Source organism: Parasteatoda tepidariorum, chromosome 7 (genome assembly GCF_043381705.1).
Source record: "Parasteatoda tepidariorum isolate YZ-2023 chromosome 7, CAS_Ptep_4.0, whole genome shotgun sequence".
Classification (NCBI taxonomy): Eukaryota; Metazoa; Arthropoda; class Arachnida; order Araneae; family Theridiidae; genus Parasteatoda; species Parasteatoda tepidariorum.
In genome coordinates, this window is record NC_092210.1 from 89001977 (window position 1) to 89021201 (window position 19225).

At 31.7% G+C, this 19225-nt stretch overlaps 1 protein-coding gene across 1 annotated transcript; it reads left to right on the top strand.

Moving 5' to 3' along the window:
- The first annotated feature begins 1956 nt into the window (after nucleotides 1-1956).
- On the top strand, nucleotides 1957-11244 carry LOC107451615 (sushi, von Willebrand factor type A, EGF and pentraxin domain-containing protein 1-like). The gene is made up of 2 exons (XM_043049877.2): nucleotides 1957-2021; nucleotides 3971-11244. Exon 2 carries the CDS (start codon nucleotides 5411-5413, stop codon nucleotides 11111-11113), a length of 5703 nt encoding a protein of 1900 aa, XP_042905811.1. The 5' UTR covers nucleotides 1957-2021; nucleotides 3971-5410; the 3' UTR covers nucleotides 11114-11244.
- The last annotated feature ends 7981 nt before the right edge of the window (nucleotides 11245-19225 follow it).

Here is a 19225-nt window from a genome sequence, read left to right on the forward strand (position 1 = left end):
AACCTCTGGGGGTACTGGATTGGAGATTGATCGTTCTCTGATTCAGGTCAAAATTACGATCTGTGGATGAATGAATGGCTGTATGAATGGGTCCGCCCTATAAGCGGGTGCGACGTATGGTGTGGCATAAGTCGAATTCTTGGCCATAGATGGCGCCACTGAAAAACAAGAAGAAATAATGACTGAAAACAAGAAGAAATTTGCTCGGTTTCACCAAGCAGGCTTGCCCGTGTGGCATTAGAACCAACCAACCAAAAGTTGGTCAGATCACATTGGTTGGTTGTTCATGGTCACGCTTAATCAATGATATTGGTGAGGGCTAATATTGAAAATTGTTTTTTAGTACTACTAGTACAAAAATTGAAATCAGTATTGGTCGAAGATTTGATCTGACTAGTTTTTGTGAATTACGAAAGTTATGTAGATAGATTAGGCTTGATTGCTGGTAACTACAGATACCCATTACCAACAACGAACGAAAATATTTTAGTGCTGCTAACACAAAAGCCTAAATTAGTATTAGCAGGTAAATGGTCAAAGATAACTAATTAGAGTTTGTGTGCTATGAAAGTTATGGGGCGTTGTCGTCAGACTTAGTTCTTGACTTTAAAGAAAACTAAGGGACAGAAATTTTAACTCGTTCTTTTAGTACTATAAGAGCACTACTAAGTAGGTGATAAAGCTTTATCCACCATCCCCTGCAGCTTGTTACTGGGTTTAATAAAAGTCTCTAAACTGCAGGCATTAATTTACAGACTAAATGAGATAAAAATACACGTTAGTTTTATCAAATGTTATTAAGAAAAATAATTTATAAAATTATAATAAAAAATTTTAAAAAAATTTCATGCATTTTTTAAAAAACTTCTATGAAATAATAAATAAAGCAGTTTTAAAATAGTTTAATAGTTTCTTTTTTGATTGTTCATTTATATTATTTATTTATTTACTGAAATATAGAGAGATAAAAGCTTAAATAAAATATATTAATAAAAGTGTTTCCGTTTTCGGATTTGAATAGCATTTCTTCCAAAATACCATAAATAAACATTAAAAAAAATATTAAATAGAAAATATAAATAATAATTATTCTTTTTCTTTTTTTTCTTCTTTTCTAACACAATTAGTTTCTTTGAAAGGTTTCTTTTTAAAAAAGAGATTAAAAAAAATGCAAATTTAATTCTAAAAATAAATGGTTTTTTTTTTCAATAAATCAAGAAAGACAAAAAAATAGAAATAATAAATAGAAATAATTAATTAGAATATAATAAATTCATATTTTCAAAACCGTCTTCACAATTGATGAATTGAAATTATAGATGGTTTATTATTGGACGATGGCGCTTGTGATGTCATATCCGACGATAAACCGGAATTTGTTTCTTTTTACCACGTAATCACTCATTGCGGCTACCCTAAATGTTGATGATGATCCCTTTAACATGTTTCTTCTATGCTAATGCTAACCGGAATTTAAAAAAAAAAATTTTTATAGCATATGAAAATGTTATGTTGTGTTTTTTTTTTTCCAGATTTTAAAAATCTTTCTTTTTAAACATTTTTTTATGGCTGCAAAATTATTGTATATAAAACAAAATGTTGATAGTAAGCAACTGGATTCATTATTTTGAGAATCTAAATTCAACAGACAAATGAAATAAAAATTTTCATATGAATAGTAAAGAGGTAAATAAAATATAATTATATTTGTCCAATAAATAAATAATGTTTGTTCATAAGAATTACTTTAGATCTATTAGACATAAGTTGAATTTCCTATTAGAATGCTAGAAAACGTAATACTTAAAATTTTTACTTTATATTTTACTATATCTTAATTTTTGCTACATCTTAAGAAACATTTAAAACTAGTAGAATGTCATTGTATTGATTGTCTTGAATTATTCTTTGTTTTTTAATATTATATAAATTTAAACAAAATTACTCGTTTCTTACTTAGCTTCTCGTTTTCAAGAAAGTGTGGTGTTTATATGCAATCATAATCATGTTGTTATGTTACTGTGAGTATTTTCACACTTTTTCAATTTTAATTTTATTGAATGGTTATAGTTTACAAACGGGATCCCTTCTTATATTTGGGGATTTGAAAATAAACCTATATGCTAGAAAATAAACCAAGAATATAATTTCACGCTGGGAGCTTAGCATTTATTTGGCGTGCATTTAGCTGCTTAACTTGCAACACTTTTAAACTTGCAACAGAGCTTATAATTTATTTTATTACGTTTATTTCATGTTAAAAAACTAAAAATGATTATCTGAATTGAATATGCAATATTTTTAAACGCTTATCTAATATGACTAAAATTTTGCGTAGATTTAAAAGAATTTTCTAAGGAGAAAGCTGTTGACTTTTTTTAAAATCTGAAATGGCACACATTAGGACTAATAACAAAATCTGAAAATGCACAGGGCCCCAGGAAAAAAAAGCGTTCCACCCAAAATAACTTTTGATCTAATGACCGGATCTTTACGCTCTAGGACTCATTCTTAATGGTTCGAGTGGGTGACCTCAAATATGCTAATTAATTAATGCAGACGATAATTTAAGTTACAAAATCAGGCACAAAAACGTGATTTCTCTGAATAAACATACCTTTTATTGAAGAATTCAGATTTCTGACTTCCAAACCGCAAACTGGAAAATATGGTCCCCATAGTTAGGTCAGGAGAATGATCCAAAGTTTGGACCCCTCAATGTTAAATTTACTTTTTGCGTATTTCGCCTTATCTCGAAAACTTTTTAAGCTAATTAAAAAAAAATTGCCTGCAAGTATAAAATTCATTTGTCCTGAAATAATTCCAAGCAAAAACTTGATCTTAGCAGACATTTATTATTTTATTTAATAATAATCGAAAAAATTTTGAACTGTAAGGTATAAAATGTTTTACGTCATATTAAAGTATTCAAATTTGCTTGGCAAAATGCAAAATTTAAGCGAAATTGGTTGAATAGTTTCTGAGAAATTGAATTTTAAATATATGATTTTTTTGAAATTTGATTTCTCAATAACTATTCTATTGATTTCGCTCAAATTTTGCATTTTGTCTTGTACATACTTTAAAATGACGTTTTACACCTTACAATTCAAAATATTTTCGACTGCTATTTAATAAAATAATAAATATTTGCAAAAAAATTTCTCTGCATGGAACTATCTTTGGATGGACAAATTATACAATTGTCCTCAAAAATATTTCAATTCGCTTAAAATTTTTTATAGATATGGCAAAATTCGCAAAAGGTAAAATTAACATTAAGGAGTCGAAACTATGGATTGCTCTCCTGACCAAATGGGGACCATATTTTCCAGATTAGTACCCCCTATACTTCAGAGGTCAGAAATCCAAATTCATCGGGAAAAAAAGGTACATCGCTGAAGGTGTAGCTGATCTCGTAATTTTAAATATCGTCTGCACTAATTAATTAGCATATTTGAGGTCACCCCCTCGAACCATTAAGAATGAGTCTAAAACGTGAAGATCCGATCATTAGCTCAAAAGCTATTCAGGGTGGCTCACAGTGCATGTTATGATTAATAAAAATTATAATCTTAAACACCTAATAAAGCCAATATTCTCGGTCTTGAAGACAGCGTTTTTAATGTCATTCGCTTTCTTGCCATTTTTGGAAGCTTTGATAATTGTTTCTTTAATTTTGAATATTTCTCAGTTTAATAAATTTTGCGTTCAGGTGTTTTCTTTCTTAGAGATCACAAAGTATAACCCAAGCCCAAGGCCTATGATTTATCAATTGTTAGCCCAAGGATTTATCAAACATTAGTGCACATATGTTTGTAGCCAAAATGAATTTTTAACAAAAACTATGAATGTCTAAAACAAGTGAATAAATATTTAAAATGTTCTTCTGTAAAAGTATTTTTCTTTATAAAATTTTAACGTGCCCGCTCATCATTAAAATTTTACAATTATCTTCCCATTTTTTTAGCGCAACCTACAGAAGAAAATTGTCTACTATCTAAACTGCCAAAGAATGTTAGAATTGGCAAAATTTGTGATATCCAGTTAGGGGAAACTTGTGAAGTCATGTGCATTATAAATGGTCAAGAAATATGGAAATATCGTATGCGCTGTTTAGAAAGTGGGCAGTGGGAAAAGCTCCCAAATTGCCATCTGCAATCAAAGAGTTCTTCTAAATTGCAACTGATGAGATGCAATCATCTGTCTGCAAATATTGGGCCTCATTTTAACTGTATAAGAGTCAAGATGGCGGTATTGGACTCAAATTCGCATTGTTCTGACGCTTTGAATTTATTTATTAAATTTGGCAACTGTTCCATAACTACAGATTATTGCACAGTTATTAGTGGTGCTAACACATTTACAGTCTTCTGTTTAGAAGACGGTAATGCACAACCTCAATGTTCACAAATTCCAACTAAATCTATGACAAAATCTAAGAAATGTCCACCCTTAGAATTTGCTAAACTCATGGATTGTTCAAGAGACGAAGGTACTTCTTGTAAGGTTTGTAAGTAAAAAGTTTGAAAAAAACTAGTTAGACTTTTTATACTTATTCCTAAAGTTACTTTTTATCGCTTTCTTTGAATTATTACTTTAGCCTACAAGAGTTGTAATTCTTTCTGGCGAAAACTGTTCTACGCTCGCCATTAAAAGTTTGCAAGGAAAGACTAAAATGCAAAGAAATTTCAGAAGCATGAAGTGAAATTAATACAAACGCACACTATTTATAAATAAAAAACACAACAATTAAATCCAAATGCCAGTAAACTATTAAAAAATTTGATTTTGTGTACAATTCTTCTGCTTCCTTCTTTTATGGATAACAAATCATTTTAATATATTTATCTGCTATTTAATTTATGAAAACTTCAAAACGTTTTTAAACAATGTGTTGAAAGAAGTTGTAGTTGTTGAAGGACGGAAAGAAGTAAATGGAGAATGAGTAATGAAGTTCCTTACGAGTGCCCTTTGCGTTAAGCATAAGAAGTAATTAATTCAGATGTTGACAATGCCCACGGTTTCACGCTGGCCATAGTGAAAACATAAGTGAGATGTGCAGAGTATTAGATTATTAAATCATTTAAATTTTTACACAAACAGTACAGTCTACTTAGTTGACAGTTTAAGGCATTATGACAGAAGTAATAGTATTTTTATTAAAAATTTCGATGTAGATATTTCAATTCTAAAGCTGATTAATTATTGGTGCGTTTGAAAAAAAACTGAATTTGAATTTGTTCGAAAATTCGCTAAATATTTTATGCTCCGAAAGTAGTAAAATAAATATTAATCTGTGACAATTGTTCTATCTTTGCAGATTCGGTGTCCTAATGGAAAAGTTTTGTCCCAAAAAGCAACATGTCTAACTTTACCCAAACATTTGACATTTGTTTCTGACTGCAAGATGACAGCTGGATCTGTTTGTAAAGTTCAATGCAGAAGTGGAATATTACAAGTAAATAGCAAAGTATATTGTTCTGATTCATCAAAGTGGTTAAATCTTCCGAGCTGTTCACCTCAAAAGCATAACAAAACAAACTGCTTATTGAAACAATTACCTCCAAGAATACAATTTGTAGATAAATGCACTTTTAAAGATGGAGAGAGGTGCCAAATAAAATGCATCCAGCCATTTGTTCTGGTTGGATTGAATTTTATTACTTGTCAAAATAGCCAATGGTTGCACATTCCTCGATGCACTACACAAAGACACTCACCGTACGAATTGGTAAATATAATCTGCCAATATCCACCTCCAATTCCAGGAAACTTAAAAATAATTGGTTTATGTAATCTTAAAGGAGGAAGTAGTTGTGACATCGAATGCCGTGATTCATCGGCTAAATTATCAGGTCCTAATGCAACTACTTGTCTTCCACCTGGACTGTGGAGTAAGGTCATGCCCTGTGAAGGAGGTAAAAGTTATTGCTCGCAACCTAAATTACCTGGGCATTTAGAATTCATGAAAGATTGCCACGGTTCAGAAATAGGGCAAGAGTGCCAAATACATTGCAAACACCGCAAGCAAATCAAATTTACTCTTACATGTCAGACTTCAGAAAGTTGGACTAAATATCCAAAATGTACTTGCCCTCCTCCATTCATTAAAGATCCCATCATACTCAAAGAAAACTGCAGTTTAAAATATCCTGGTGGAAAATGCAGCTTAAAATGCATACCAGGATATCATATGCAGAAGTTATCAACTATAACTTGTCTGAAACATTTAAAATGGACTGCTTTTCCTGTCTGTGAGAAAATGTTATGTCCCAAGCCAAAATTAGATAATTCTCTTGTCGATAATGAGGACTGCAACTCAAAAAGTTCAGGCGAATACTGTCAGCTACAATGTAAAGAAGGGGGCTCATTTGTTTCAGATGGTAAAATAAAATGTATTGATGGACTTTTTTGGTCAAACTTACCAAATTGCACCTGTCCAGTTCCTAGTATTACAAAAGAATTAGAATTTAAAAATAAATGTTACCAAGTAGCTCCAAGGGGCAATTGTATTTTAGCTTGCAAAGGTTTCGCTCACTTAGTTGGCCACGCTAAACTTACGTGTCAAAGTAATTTGAAATGGAGCCCTTTACCAAAATGTAAAAGAATTATCTGTCGTAAACCAGCTATTCCACATACACTTTTATTGAGTGAAGATTGTACATCAAAAACAATAGGTGAACACTGTGAGTTAGAATGTCGATCTGGAGGGATTATACTTGACTCTAATAAAATTACTTGCTTAAAAACCTTACAATGGTCTCAACCTCCAATTTGTGCTTGTCCTCCTCCTGATGTTCCTGATTATTTGTCATTGAAAGAAAATTGCTTTCAAACTTTGCCTGGGGAGCCTTGTTCCTTAACTTGTAAAAATGATTTCGTATCACAAGGAAATCCTTTCATATTATGCCAAAATGACACAAGATGGAGTCCTTTTCCTATTTGCAAACTCAAAACTTGTCAGAAGCGAAAACTTCCGAAAGTATTATCCTACATTGGCGACTGCACAAGTATTACTCCTGGCAAAAATTGCCAAGTTGAATGTAGAGAAGGGGGTAAAATTCATGGCTCAAAATACATCACATGTATAAATTACACTAGCTGGAGTGATTATCCAAACTGTTCTTGCCCTCCTCCAGACTTAATTGATAATTTTGAAGAAAACACTCACTGTAATGATATCCAAATTGGTGGAACTTGTCAATTGAAATGTAGAAAGCCATTTTACTTAATAGGTAAAAGTTACATCACATGTCAAAGTGATACTCGATGGTCATCTATTCCAAAATGTAAAAGGACACCTTGTCCGATTCTAAAACTTCCTAATCATTTGAATTTTCTTGAAGATTGCTCATCAAAATATGTAGGAGAAAAGTGTAATTTAGAATGTCGTGAAGGTGGTACTTTAATAGAACCAAGCTTGTTAGTTTGTACAGGATCAAAAGAGGCAGTTTCGTGGACATCTTTGCCAAAATGTTCTTGTCCACCTCCGTCTTTAGAAAGTAGTTTGAAAACACTTGGAAACTGTAACTTCAAAACTCCGGGTGAAACTTGCTCCTTGGCTTGTACTGGTAATTCAATTCTTGAAGGGAAAAAGTATATTTCATGCCAGAATGATACAAAATGGAGCAGACTGCCGAGATGCCAAAAAATATTTTGTTCCAGGCCAATACTTCCAAATGAGTTGATCTTTCAAGAAGATTGTTCATCCAAATCTATAGGAGATAAGTGTTTACTTGAATGCCGCAAAAGAGGTAAAACGATACCGAGCAACAAGATTACTTGCCTCACTATCAATAAATGGTCACGTCTTCCAATATGTTCGTGTCCAATTCCTGCTTATCCGAATTATTTGCAACCTTTAGAAGACTGTTCCATAAAGCGACCAGGAGAAACTTGTACAGTTGCTTGTAAAAGTAAATTTCAGGTACAGTCCTTCAAGTCTATAAAATGTGATAAAAAATTATTTTGGACAGCTTTTCCTTCCTGCAAACCGAAACATTGTCCTAAGCCAATACTTCCAAATTATATATTATTTGATGAAGATTGCAAGGGAAAAAAATCTGGAGATATTTGTAAATTATTATGCAAAATGGGTGGCAGGTTTGTTGGTGCAAACACAGTTACTTGCTTAAAAAATTTTAAATGGACGTTATTTCCAAAATGTACTTGTTCTAGACCTAATTTGAGAGCGAATTTAATTACCTCTGAAAATTGCACGCTTAAAACTGCTGGTGAAAATTGTTTCTTAAAATGCCAAAAAAATCTGATGCTTGAAGGAAAAACTTTTATAACATGCCTGCAGAATACAGAGTGGACAAGTCAGCCAAAATGTAAAGAAAGAGTTTGCCCAAAACCAAATTTACCAAATCATTTACTGTTTAAAGAGGACTGTTCTTCTAAAGGGGAAAATGAAAGATGTGAGCTATTGTGCAAGCATGGTGGTGGAATAAGGAACAAAAGTTTTATTGAATGTAACTCTACAATGAACTGGTCGAAGTTTCCAACATGTTCTTGTCCTTTACCTAAATTAAATAACGAACTGAAATTTCGTGAATTTTGTTTTAATAAAACTGCAGGTGAAAAATGCTTTTTGGAATGCAAAATCAAGCAGAAAAATCCAGAGAAAGTTTTTATTCGGTGTTTAAGAGAAGGAACGTGGACAAATTTACCAAAGTGTTCTGAAGGAGTCTGTCAGAAACCAAAACTAACAAATTCGTTGCTTTCTAGAGAAAATTGTTCCATAAAGTTGAAGAATGAAATTTGTCGGCTTAAGTGCAAAAAATCGTTTGAGATTTCGGGCAAGAGCTTCATTGTATGCCAAAGTGATTTCAAATGGAGTGCGTTGCCTCGATGCGTTGAGAAACTATGCCCAAGGATAATTCTCAAAGAAGGTGTTTTAGTTTTTAAAGATAACTGTACAAGAAAAATTGGCACGACATGTAAACTGAGCTGTATTAGTGACTTTATATTTAAAGGTAAAAATAATGTAACATGTCTAATGAATGCCACTTGGTCACCTCTTCCTAAATGCGAACCTGTTCCTTTATGCCCTGAACCAAATATTGAAACTCATGTATTAAAATTAAACGAAGATTGTAGCTATAAAAGATATGGTGAATCCTGCAGGGTGTCATGCAGAGAAGGAGGCATGCTTCAAGGTCTTGACAGAATTACATGCCTGAAAAATGAAACATGGAGTGCTTTTCCAAATTGTACTTGTCCAAAGCCCGATTTGCCATCAAACTTTATGATGTTGGAGAACTGTACAGATAGAAAGATAGGAGACATGTGTAGGATACGATGCAAACCAAATTTTAAATTTAAAGGTAACCCTTTGATCAAATGTAAAAATAATACCAGATGGAGTTTTGCAGCAATTTGTCTTACAATATGCAAGAAACCTATACTTCCGGAGTATTTGATATTTAAAGAAAACTGCTCCTTTAAAGGCATCGGTGATTCTTGTTACTTAAGCTGCAGACAAAACGGTAAAATTGTAGGAAACTCGCACATTAAATGCTTGAAATATCGCAAGTGGACCTCATTCGCTGATTGCATGTGTCCACCACCAATTTTAACAGATGAATTGAAAACAGAAGAAAGTTGTTCTGAAAAAAGGAGAGGGGAAACTTGCAAAGTGATTTGTAAAAATAAGAACAAATTAATAGATAAAGGAACGTTATTTTGTTCAAATAACGCTACGTGGTCAGAATTGCCTAAGTGCACCTCGATTCTGTGTGTAAAACCTACTCTGCCTGATTACTTGACATCCAAGTTTAATTGCTCATCTAAAACTATTGGAGAAGCTTGTGAATTACTATGCAAGGAGAACAGTATGATTATTGGAAATGATACTATTATATGTTTAACGGAATATAAATGGAGTGCATTGCCTGATTGCACTTGCCCATCACTACTCTCAACTGAAGATGTCGAAATAAAAGAGGACTGTAAATTTAAGAAACGAGGAGAAACCTGTCAAATAGGCTGCAAAGGAGAAAGAAAAATAATTGGACAAGATAAAGTATCGTGCATGGATAACATCAAGTGGTCCGTTTTGCCCACATGTATTTCGATATGTTTCGAACCCGTACTTCCTATCTATTTAATTTTAAAGGAGAACTGTTCTTCAAAAGCCATTGGCGAAACTTGTGAGGTTACTTGCAAAGAGAATAGTAAATTAGTAGGCAGTGCTGAAATTAGATGTTTAGATCAACTCAAATGGAGCACATTCCCTGATTGTATGTGTCCACCACCAGTTTTGAATGCTGATTTAGAACCTAAAGAAAACTGCACTTTTAGCAAGCGTGGAGAATATTGTAGAATTAAGTGCAAAGAAAATACTACATTGATAGGGGATGAAACAATTGTCTGCCTCCAAAATTCCACGTGGTCCATACTGCCACAGTGTTCTCCTATTTGCCCTGAACCTAGACTTCCAGCCTATTTAATGATCAAAGTTAACTGTTCATCAAAACTTCCCGATGAATCATGTGAAGTTAGCTGCGTGAACGAAGAGAACACTATAGGAAACACTACGATTACATGTTTGAGTAACAGAGAATGGAGTCCATTCCCGGATTGCGCATGCCCTTCACCCATTCTTACTGAAAATTTAAGAACTGACAAGAATTGCACTTTTATAAAGCGAGGAGAAAGCTGTAGTGTTAGTTGTAAAGGTGAAAGCAGATTAGTAGGAGAGGGATTAATTACGTGCCTTGAAAACTCTACATGGTCAGCACTGCCCAATTGTTCTCTTACTTGCACTGAGCCGACACTTCCAGTCTATTTGATTGTCAAAGATAATTGTTCCTCGAAAATCCCTAAGGAATCATGTGAGATAACTTGCATAGAAAATGGAACTATTTTAGGAAATAATGTCATCAGATGCTTAGGTGGAGATGAATGGGATTCATTTCCTGATTGCGCTTGCCCACCCCTAACTTTGCCTACAGGCATGAAATCGGAAGGAAACTGCAGTATCACGAAAAGAGGACATAATTGCAATGTTTCTTGTGAGGGAGGAAGGAGACTGGTTGGGAAAAGAGAAATAACATGTCTTGAAAACATCAGATGGTCATCGTTACCAGCCTGCGTTCAAGAATGACCACTGAAAAGCAAACACTCTTTTTCTTTAATATTACTGAGATCTGTTGTAAAATAAATATACATGGCGATTGTGAGTTGACTTGCAAGGTTTATTAAAATCGCTCTTTGAAATGTTCCCTTTATACTGAGTGGATTATTAGAGTTGAGTCATGGGCAAGAAGATTACCAGACTGCTCATGCCAAACCATAAACAGTGAAAAACGTCTCACACATATATGTAAGGTTGAGAGCAAAAGACAGTTTTGTGAAATTAGGTGTAAAAGAAATGGTACAGCAATTGACTAGTCATATACTATATGCATAATACAGAAATACTTTTCTACATTTTGTAGAAAACCTAAACTTGATTTTGGTTTGGTTTTCGATTCAAATTGTGTAGATAAAACAATCGGTGACACCTGCCCGGTTGTATGTCGAATAAATGGTATAACTGCGAAAGATACAACGATAAGATGTTTAAGTAAAGAAGAATGAACAGAAACTACAGAATGTTTTTTTGGAAGAAGATACCTTCCAATAGATATAAATCAGACATGAAGACAATTATTCTATAAATTTCGAAGCAATACATTCTTAGAAAATTACCTAATCTTTTAAAAAAAAACTTTCGAAATAATTGTGAACAAATCTTCAGACTGCTCTTAAAATACATTATAAATGAAACTCAGGAAAACGAAAGGAAGAAACCTGATAAATTTCACAAAAGGTTAAAGGTTATGAAACATCGAACAGTTCTAACTTCAAGCAAAAACTTCAAAACTTTAAGAATTTACCCCGTTCGTTTCTTCCTCCTTCAGTCTAGATTTTTTAACAGTATGAAAATAAAAAAACTAAAAATTTAAAAATTATTTATGAATTTTTTTTAGCTCTTATTTAAATAACTGCAAAATGTAACTTTTAGATCTTTCAATATTTTATGAATAGAATACATAATTCATAAAAAAATATCGATAATTTTTAAGCACCTCTAACCATTGACTGATTTGATTAAATTAAACGAAAATTAATTATGCTGATTGGATGCATGTAAAAGCCATCTTACTATAATTTACTTTTTCGATTTACTTGACTACTAAGTGTGGTATACTAGTGTGGTCATTTTACTGATCTAGTCCTACTGCTAGTTGCCATCAAATATTTTATCTTTTGAGAAGTACAAGTAATGCATTAATTAATTTTGATGAACAAGCGTTAAATAAGAATAGCTATCATTTATTTAATAGATGTGGTAAAAACAATTTAGAATGTCAATTTAATCAATTCATTCAAATCATAAGTGTTTTTAGATAAAAAGTATGCAAAATTACCCTTCGCAAGGATGAATCAAAATTATATTTTAACCTTAAAGATAAGCTGCATGCTATAAAGAGTAGATGAAATTAAAATAATTTACCGCATGAATAAAACACGTGCTAGAATTAAATCACGCGAAGGAAGTATAGTGGTTAGTTAATTTTCATGATTTTCTAAGGTAAAAGATTGATTTGAAAAGTAAAATATGGCTGAAGAAAAACATTCCATTTTATTATAGTTCTTGAACAATCAACTCAAACGTAGCACATGGGGAAAATCATTTTCGAAGCGCAAATTGATATCAAATAATTAAACGAATGTTCTACAGTATTGAATTGCTATAACAATTAAAATATTTTTTGAATTAAAATTGTTCCAAGACAGCCAAAGTTATAAGTTTTGTTAAAATAACTTTTGCTAAAAACTATTCCAATACAGTCCAAGATATAGTTTTTTTTAAATAATTTTTGTATTCATTGTATTCCAATTCGTAGAGATAAGTTTTTTTTCTTCAAAACATTGAAAACATTTACGGAAATTCCCAGGTGAGAGTTCATTCTTCTTTCATTACATAAAAGATAAATTTACCTTTTTTTCACAAACTTAACTATTTTTTAAATCTATTTTTCCTTCCGAAATAAAGTTATAATTGAATAACTTATTATTATATTTAAGTTCAAGTTTCAAAAGTGTGGAAGGAAACTATGGTACTTATTTGACGTATTACAACATATTAAACTATCAGCTAATTTAACGTAGAATTTATTTTCATGTGATTTATTTGGGTTTTCTTTTCTTTCTTTTTTATTTTTTTTAAAGGAAAAAGAGTTGAAAGAGGACTACAACACCTACTTTTTCTTTCACTCAAACGTGCTCCTTACAGTAAAAATACTTCAAATTGAGTACTGTGACGATAATTTTAGCGGGAATAGTAGAGACACTGGACAGGAATGAAAAGAACAGGATGGCTGTATGCAAATCATTATGTTCTCTTATTCTTTTCTATCATCATAGAACAAAATAGCTTACACGTCAATAACTTTTAAATGTTCTTTTCTCCACCTCTGTCTGGCCCTCTTCTCTCATGCAAAAAAAACTTGCTTTAAATGTTTTCTTTTCCAAATTAAAATTCTGTCCCTGTTACCGTAACAGTGAGAGTTTTTTTCACTATACTCAGACAATCTATAAGAAAATTGTAATAATAATATACGAGATGCTTATAATATTTTAGACATGTGTAAGGTAAATAATACCCTTTGAAAAATGAAATTTTAATGCAAAATTTTATTCCTTTAATTCGTAGCCGTATGCTATCTAAAGGGTCTTATGTTTAATAAGTTATTTTATAATCACCTTGTAGATCTATTAAACAAGAGAAAATTAGCGAAATGCATAACAATAATATTGATTTTTTGGGGGTAACATATAGAACAAATTTCAAAGCGTCCTTTTTCAGTGGCTATGCACAGCTTCAACCTCTATTTTTTTTACGTATATAACCGTCTTTGAACAGCCGCCCAAAATTTGGGCTTACGACTACTAATGCTCAATTCCATAGCCTTGTAATTTTGAACCCACTCCAGAAGACAAGGGAACTCCTGGATCAAGTATTGGGAGAAATTTACTTTCGTGGAGGACTTTTTTTGATGGAACTAACCCCTTCAATCTCTAACCCCTAATAATAACCCCTAATCCCCTTAATCCCCTCTTTTGATGGATTCCTCTTCTGAAATTTTCGAACATAGTCTGTATTTTCACGGCTTAGATTTGTTCTTATTCGTGCCACAAGAATCACCTTAACCATGTTGTAGCCCACTTTTCCAAAACTGTTTAAGATACTGTGAATAGGAGGTGAGGATTTAGCCGATGTGATAAGGACACAAGGCTTGTCTTAGCCTTGTGTGCCATTCTGGTGCATTACCGAAGCAATAAATTTCGTACCAACATTAAAACAAGAAGGAGAAGAACTTAAATTTAAAGACAAATATCTGGTTCAAAATATCTTAAACTTTTTGAAAGTTATTTTGGAGCATCTTGTACAGACAATAACTTTAGATACAAAAAATTTCGTTTTTCCAACAAAAATATGACTTTTATTTTATCGTTAATATTTTAGTTACCAAAAGATAAACAGAAAAACTAATAACATGACAGCAATGAATCTACGGATAAACAAAGTGTATGTAATGAACACTTTTAATAATTTCGAAATTAATCATCAGTTATTCTCATCCCAATAAACTTTATATAACTCTGGCAAATATTTAATTGGGTATAATATGGAAAAAACACAACTACTTCGATTTAGTAGGAACAACATATGACGCAATGCTAAACGAATGGAATTTAGTTGTTGTTTATTTAGTTATTGTTATTAGTAGTTGTTGTTATTTGTTTTAGTTGTTGTTGTTTATTTAGTTGTATTTAGTTTCAATAACTTTTCTTTATAATGCAATAAAATCTGGCGAGCAGCTATTTAAACGATCGAACACTTCGTTTGTTTATTTGTGGCTTGAAGTTAGGCTCGCAGAAAATGCCGTTCATGGGTTAAATTTAGTAGGAACAACACAACCTGTGACGTAGGCTATATTATACCCAATTGATTAATATTTTTTTAATCTTTTACTATTTCTTTGCGAGCTTAAATTTGATTAACATAAGCATAGCATCAAAATGTGTGCAAAAAATGTTTCGTATCATTGTTTAATAACTGGAGTATAAATAGCTTTGTGATCCAGTATGGCCTTAAAATTATACGAACATAAAGTTATAGAAATTTCTTTGGCATCAAAGGTGTTATAAATAAATCCAAACTCAAACAACAATAGTCCTCAGTGCCCGAACTGTTATTTACATTAACATCGGAGCTTAAAAAAACAATGAAAAAGTAAATATGTTAAAGCTACATCAAGTGACAAAAGTGAGTTTTATTTAACACTTATAAATCAACATTAAATACATTGAAATGATATTGATAATATTAGTAAAACTTTTACTAACAATTAAAGCCTACTGCTAATGTAAAGCAAATCGTAGACACTATTGATTTTAAATATTCTTAACTAATAATTCCGATTAGAATCAAATTTTGTTGCATATTAACTTGTTGCATTTTTAAGTGCATAAGATAATTTATTTTTCTAAAAACCCGGTTTCTCTCCTAGTTTGTAGTTTCCAGCATTGAAAAGGAGGCAATGTATTTTTGTGATCACTACAGTATTTTATTGCATGTTGACTTGTTGCATTTTTAAGTGCATAAGATAATTTATTTCTCTAAAAGCCCGGTTTCTCTCCTAGTTTGTAGTTTCCAGCATTGAAAGGGAGGCAATGTATTTTTGTGATTACTACAGTATTTTATTGCATGTTAACTTGTTGCATTTTTAAGTGCATAAGATAATTTATTTCTCTAAAAACCCAGTTTCTCTCCTAGTTTGTAGTTTCCAGCACTGAAAAGGAGGCAATGTATTTTTGTGATTACTACAGTATTTTATTGCATGTTAACTTGTTGCATTTTTAAGTGCATAAGATAATTTATTTCTCTAAAAGCCCGGTTTCTCTCTTAGTTTGTAGTTTCCAGCATTGAAAAGGAGGCAATGTATTTTTGTGATCACTACAGTATTTTAAGCATAAAGTAAGAATGGTAAAACCCAAAATCTTTGAGCCTAGAATTTTTTGGTTGTAAGCAAAAAAATAATATTAGAAAATTCCGGTTTTTTCCTTTTTTATTTATTTTTAATCAGAATTGAAATTCTTTCAGTTTTCTTTCGAGGTGGTCATGATCATTTACTGAGAGGGGTCTGCTGAACAATGCGAAATGGGATTAGAGAATCCCAAAAGAAAATTAATTGCTGAACCTTTATTTGAGCCAACTTTTGTTCTAGATTTTCACACATTATAGCCTATTCTAGGAAACAACCTTGATTTAACACAGATTTAAATTCACTTTGGGAGGTTAGTCAAGAAGAGTCTGGGAATGAGTTTATTTTGTAAATTAACAAAATAAAGTTGAATAGCCCTTTGTTTGTATCTTTTTTTTTCCTCGCGATATTGAGAAAAATAGAAACAAATAAAGTCTTTGCGTAGTACTTCACATGGAAACTTTTACATTTTTACTAACATATAAGAGTAACAAATTGGCGACACCTGAAATCGTTTTTATTGAATAGTGAACCTATAAAAGCAATGACCAGAATCATCTTAATTTCTGTAACTTACATAGCAGTTGGAATACAATTTTTTTTCTTCATTACTATCTGCTAAAACTGCTGAGAAATATCGAATATTTCAAATAACTTGACATGCTATGTATGGTGAGCATTTTAATAAGCTAATTTCAATTACGTAATATTCTATTTTAGATTGTCGTTTTTAAAAAAGCTTGGTGCACTGAGATTTTAATTCTGATGGTGTCGAGTAAGTATGTGAAACAATAACAATTTTTTTGAATATCTTTCTTACATCTTTTATGCTTTGATTTTCTTAAACATGTGCTTGGTCTTTCTTTTTATGTGCTTTGTTAGAGTTTACTCCGTTGATCCTATTCTTAGATATTAAATCATTAAATGGCTCATTAAATACAAATTTTAGTTAGCATTAAAAGAAACAAAGTGTACTTAGATCTATAACCTATAATTACTTAAAAAAAATATTTTCGTAACTTCATTTATTTTACAGAATTTAGTGTTTTTTATACAAAAGGAAATCGTTTTATAAAAAAAAAGATCAAAGTTTTAAAAAGTCAAAAGTTTAATCCACTTAACATTAATTTTAGTTTCAGCACATTTCACGAAGTCTCTGAAAAATTTATGAGTATCAAAAACAAATTTGTACCATTTATAAAATGTTTTAATCCAGCTATGATTCCGAACAAAAATATATTTATAATTTTTAAATATTTATAATTTTTGAAATTACTTTTTATTTATTATTTTGTACGCTACATTAAATACATTATTTTAATGATTGGCAAAGTTTGAATTGTACCATAATAGTTTTTTTACATCAAGTGTATAATTAAGGATCTCTGACAAAAAAGAGAAACTTTCCAATTTTTTTTTCTTTTCTTTTTATTCATCATTCCGTGCGTAGCAAAACTCAAGGAAATAATCTTACATCAAATCGACAAGGATCATATACACGTATGGGATTTGAATCATCAAATTTTCACATTCTGAATTCAACTCAGAGGACTAACGAATGTCAAAACAAGTTCTAAGTCATGATTTACGTGGAAATATTTAATGTCCAACATTGTGATTTTGGACTGTCATGCTATACATTTTACATACCAACCAAGCGTAGCCAGTGTTCGACGTCTGTTTAACTCCTTAACGGTCGGGTAATTTTCAAGAAAACGGTCATAAAAGTGTCTATTTTGCCAAATACAAGTATTTGATTAGTGCTGACATCTAGTTTAAAATAAAATAACTATCCACAATTATCTTAAAAATATCCCGGTACTGCCATCTGGTGTGTAAAATGAGTAATAAAATGTTTTCCGGTCAAATGAAATGAATTAGTTTTATTCCTATTGGCATGTTACTACTGAACACTCCAGTCCGGAAATTTCACGAGAGCGAGAAATCGAGGGCGAATCCTCACCCCGTCATTATCACGGGAGCGAGAAGGAGCGTTAAGAGTTTAAAAAAAAAAATTTAAAAAGTCAATAACTGCATTTTTTTAAAAAAAATTGGCTAAAAAGGTGAAATAATTTGGTTTTTATCACGCAAACCCAGAAGACATAAGAAGAACTATTACAAAAGTGATACGCCGTACATTTCTCATTTTGAATCTGAGAAAAATAAGATTTCCTTTTTTTTCCACTTAGAAAACGTGTTTTATAATTACATATTTTTTTTATTTTATTACTCACTTCTTTTGAGTTTGACGGTTAGTTGTGGAAAGTTGTGGCAGTTATAATAATAATAAATTTTAATAGAATAGTAATAAATAAAATAGTAATAAATTTTACTTGTACAATTTAGAAAACGATTGAAACACAAAATTTTGGTTTAAATTTAAACATTACAGCCAGTCGCGAAGTGGTTGAAATTTTCATAAATGAGAAATTCTGTTTGGCTGCAAAAGAACGAATTTTTTTTTAATGGTCAGGAAACGATTGATGTTTACATTGGCATCAAACACGAAACTCCAGGAAAGATTTGAGTATCCTAGCTACTCAAAAAGTAGTCGTAATTTCGATAACAAGAGTGCAAAAACGTGTAGATTCAAAAATATCAAATTAATAAAACGCAGTAATAAGTAAAATTAGATAAAACTAACTCTTTTAACAATTTTACAAAACTATTTTCGTCAAACGAGTTTGAAAATAAGTTCTACAGTCACCAGTAAGGTTTTACTTTCTCAGATCGCTACATTGCTATGTGTTAGTTTTTATTGCTTTGTTGGGATGCCTTAAAAAATCTCACTATAATTTTGAAATACATAAAACTTATATTTCTGTGTTTTACTGCTATATTAGGCCGGGATAGCCTGATCGGTAGGGCGCTGGGCCCATGTCCGAGAGTTCGTGGGTTCAAACTCCGCCGGCCCAAGACTCCCCGTGTAGTTGGTGACTGATGCACGTTAAAATTCTGTCGAGTCGCAAAGTCCTCCATGTTCCCATAACAAATCAATACATCTGGAGGTACTGGATTGGATATCGATCGTTCTTTGATTCAGGTCAAAATTACGATCTGCGGATGAATGAATGGATGTATGAATGTGTCCGACTTATAAACCGGTGTGACGTATGATGTGGCAGAAGTCGAATTCTTGGCCATAGATGGCGCCACTGAAAAACAAGAATCGCACACTC

Coding starts and splice junctions, on each gene's coding strand:
- LOC107451615 (XM_043049877.2), top strand. CDS start 5,411: ATGACAGCTGGATCTGTTTGTAAAGTTCAATGCAGAAGTGGAATATTA.